Genomic DNA, 3,992 nt, shown 5'->3' on the forward strand with positions numbered 1-3,992 from the left:
ATTTTGCTTAAAGTCACAGAACCTATTGAGGACATTAAGTGAGGACTTACTGTATGTCACATATTTAAGAATTCTTAACTGCATGTATTTTTTTAATCACTAGAGGTATAATTAAAGACTAGTCTTATACTGCCTTTCACTAAAGGTCACCAGAACTGTTAAATGCCATTTTACCAGTGCCTAACTTGGTGCCTGGCAAGCAGGAATTTTACATAATTTGTTGAGTATTATCTGAATTTATCTTCACTGCTCATCAGTTTACTCTTCCCCCCGCTACAACAAAACCCCCAGTAAAGTAATAATGTTTATTTATTCTTTACTTCAGATGTCTGTTGAGTTCTTCCACATAGTTTTTCTGGTCCAGAATTGCAGTAATCTGGCCGTCTCTGGGGGCGGGGCAGGGAGAGAAAATTGAAATAAAATAAGTAACATTAGAAATATCAAGATTTCCCACCCCCTAATCTTTTTATAACATAGAAAAGAAATCATGGTATAGATACACTGAATCAGAAGACACCCCTGATGTATAACCCCCTTAACATATCAACAAGAAAGACATGAAGTTTAAAAATGAAAACAAAACAACAAACCAAAAAAAAAACCCATATTAAAAAAGCCCTTCTTACAGCTTATACACCTCATTAACTTAGGTTATAGGCATAACATTACAATCTATCAGAGGCATTTAAAGACTAAACATTTTCTTCTCACAATTGATAGATTTTGTAGCTATGCTAGTATTATTTATAATAACAATTTCCCATTTGTCGCGGGTATTAAATTAAGTGTGTTCTGGTGTAATAATAGTTGTTCTCCAAGGCTATATATTTGCCTTTGCATATCATTTGGATTTCAGAGAGAATGGTATAAGACTTCATAAAGATCCAGTGTTTATTGTACCCCAGGGTTTAGTGCAGTGCTATTCACAATAGCCAAGATAAAGAAACAACAAAAATGCCTACTGATAGATGATTGGATAAAGAAATTCTGGTACATTTAAAGAATGGAGCATTACTCTGCCATAAAAAAGAATGGAATCTTACCATTTGCGACAACATGAATGGACCTAGAGGATATTATGCTAAGTGAAGTACGTTAGACTAAGAAAGACAAATACCATATGATCTCACTTATATGTGGAATCTAAAAAACAGAATAAATAAACGAACAAAATAGAAACAGACTCATATATACAGAGAACAAACTGATGGTTGCAAGAATGGGAGGGGGTTTAGGGGAATGGCTGGGAAAGGTGAAGGGATTATGAAGTACAAATTGGTAGTCGCAAAATAGTCATGGGGATGTGAAATGAAGCATGGAGAATATAGTCAATAATGTTGTAAAAACTCTAAGTATCAGATGGGTACTAGATTTATCGAGGGGATCACTTCATAAATTATGTAAATATGTAACCACCTAACCACTGGGCTGTACACCTGAAATTACCATATTTTGCCTCTATAATGCGCACCCATGTTTTTGGCCCACACCTTCAGGGAAACGAAATTAATACTACCCATGTATAATGTGCATCCTACTTTTTCCCTCACAGATTTGGGTTCAAAAGTGCACATTATAAATGGCAAAATATGGTAACATAAAATAATATTGAAGGTCAACTATAATTAAAAAATATATATATACTGGGGGTGCCACAAAATGTACATATTTTAAGAGATGTTATTTATGTACAGTAAAACCTTGGATTGCGAGTAACTTGCAGTGTTCTGCAAGACAAGCAAACATTTCTAATACATTTTACAGTGGTAAATGAGCAATGCCTTGCAATACGAGTTTGTTTCCAGAACGAATTATGCTCGCAAACCAAGGTATTACTGTATTACTTTTTGAAGTTGAATTGAATTACGGTAGCAATGTGTTGTATGACATTCACTCAAAAGATGGTGTTAATTAAATGAATGCTAGTAGCATCAGTCATTGTATTACAATTTTAATACAGTTTTTTCCTTTCTTAAAATGTGTATGTATTTTTTTTGGCACCCTCTGTATATATAGCCAGGGGATGTAATGTACAGAATAGGGAATACAGTTAATGGTATTATAATAGCTATGTACATGTTAGATGGATAGTAGACTTGGTGGGGTTGTCATTTTGTGAGGCGTGTAAGTGTCTAATCATTATGTTGTTTTGTACACCTGAAACTAAAAAAAAAATTCAAGTGTTTATTATTACATGAGAAAAAGTATGGAAAAGGGAAGTTCACTTCTAGAACTAACTAATCTATGGTAGACTACAGTTAAACAGACTTTTCAATTGAAGACAAATCAAGGCCACACGACTTTACAAGTACTTCAAGAACAAGCGCTATGCTATAACCTTAGCTCAATGTCCAAGGTTAAAAACTTCAGAATAATTATGCTTTTAGCTGCTAAATTTATAAGGGGTATAAAGTGTGCTTTTGATCTCTAATTTCTAAGTACTACATAAATATTTTAAAGACTTTTTATTTTGAAATAATTGTAGATTTAAAAGAGTTCTAAAAGTAGTGCAGAGTTTCCATATACTCCCCTTAATATCAACATTTTACATAACCCCATGATGCAAATTCACACAAACCGAGAATGCAATTGTTCTCGTCAAGATGATCATGTTTTCAAACATTACTTGAAGAGATGGAGCTTTGGGTTCCTGTTATAAATATTTTAATTTTGTTTGCCCCTGAACCACATAAGCAGGAGAATCACTTTAACTAAAACCCCTTTAGGATTTAGCTGGCACAATAGTCAGACAGTTTTGGCAAGACTCTGTTAAAACTGTATTATCAAAAATTCTTTCAGCAAGTCTGTCAAAAAGCAGTATTGTAAATTTTAAACACTATCAAGAAAAATTAAAGGAAAATAAACCTTATTTTCTTTGTACATACCCTTCACTACCTTTACTGCTGTTTCCATCCTTCAGATACATTGAAAAATCTATAACTCCAACCTACAGAGAGAATTTTCAGAATTTATTGTAAAATTAGATACTTTTTCCAAGGCATAACACAATGTCTTGTGTTATTTCAAATATTTCATAAAATCGATGAAATTTTATTGTTTTACTTTTATTATAACCAAGAATTGACAACTGTTGTAAGTAAAGAATCAAGATTAAGTCAATATAACTAGAAGACCAGATCAGACTAAGAAAATCAACAGAAAACGTAATATAAACTTTTTTTTTTTTTTTAGCTGAGCCATCCTGCCATCTGTTGGCTGCTCAGCTCAGGCCGGGCATCGAGCCGCTGTTGCTCAGAGCTCAAACTCTTGAGCGAGCTCTTAACCAACTAAGCCACTCGGCCGGCCCCTTAATATAAACTTTTATATTAAGGTTTAAAGTTTCTCTTGTGATTATTTTAAGTATTCTGTTACTGAACCCCTATTTACTTTTGGAAATAACTTTTTAAAAATTATAATTACAAAAACAATGCACATGTCCTTACAGAAGTTTCAGAAACTACAGGTAAACAGAAGGAAGTAGTACAGAACATCCAGCATCCCAACCACTCGAAGATGACCACTTGACACTCTGCTATCTATTCTTCTAAACTTTCCTTGATGCATGTCAAAAATTTTCAAGATTGCTGTTTTATCATTCAGCTTATTTCTTTTTTTAAAAAAATCTACATAAAAAATCATACTTCCTTTTCCATGTTCTCAGAGCAAAAAGTAACAGAAATTCATCATAGTATTTCATATAGAATGGGTGAGAAATATTACAGTGAAAGCACCAGCTTTACTGGGCAATGAATACGTGTCTGGCCCTGTTCTAAGTGCATTACATGTACTCACAACTCCTTTATTCCTCACAATAACTCTATGAAATAGATACAGATAATCATTCTCATCCTCGTATTACAGATAAGGAATCTGAAGCATCAAGAAACTAAGTAATGGGCCGGCCGAGTGGCGCGATGGTTAAGAACTGGCTTGGGACGCCAGAGGGCCCCGGTTCGGATCCCACATATGAGGGCCAGTGACACTGCCCTCCA

General features: G+C 34.1%; 1 protein-coding gene across 1 annotated transcript in view; it reads right to left on the reverse strand.

The window, feature by feature from the left end:
• Nucleotides 1–3,992, reverse strand: part of RUFY3 (RUN and FYVE domain containing 3) — a 79,810-nt gene that overhangs the window by 22,139 nt on the left and 53,679 nt on the right. The window contains exons 6-7 of the mRNA XM_019663196.1: nucleotides 2,886–2,947; nucleotides 321–386 (exon numbers count right to left, since the gene is read on the reverse strand). Coding sequence (XP_019518741.1) covers nucleotides 321–386; nucleotides 2,886–2,947 — 128 coding nt within the window. The remainder of the gene's footprint in view (nucleotides 1–320; nucleotides 387–2,885; nucleotides 2,948–3,992) is intronic.

The sequence above is a fragment of the Hipposideros armiger genome, unplaced genomic scaffold (assembly GCF_001890085.2).
Source record: "Hipposideros armiger isolate ML-2016 unplaced genomic scaffold, ASM189008v1 scaffold_386, whole genome shotgun sequence".
Classification (NCBI taxonomy): domain Eukaryota; kingdom Metazoa; phylum Chordata; class Mammalia; order Chiroptera; family Hipposideridae; genus Hipposideros; species Hipposideros armiger.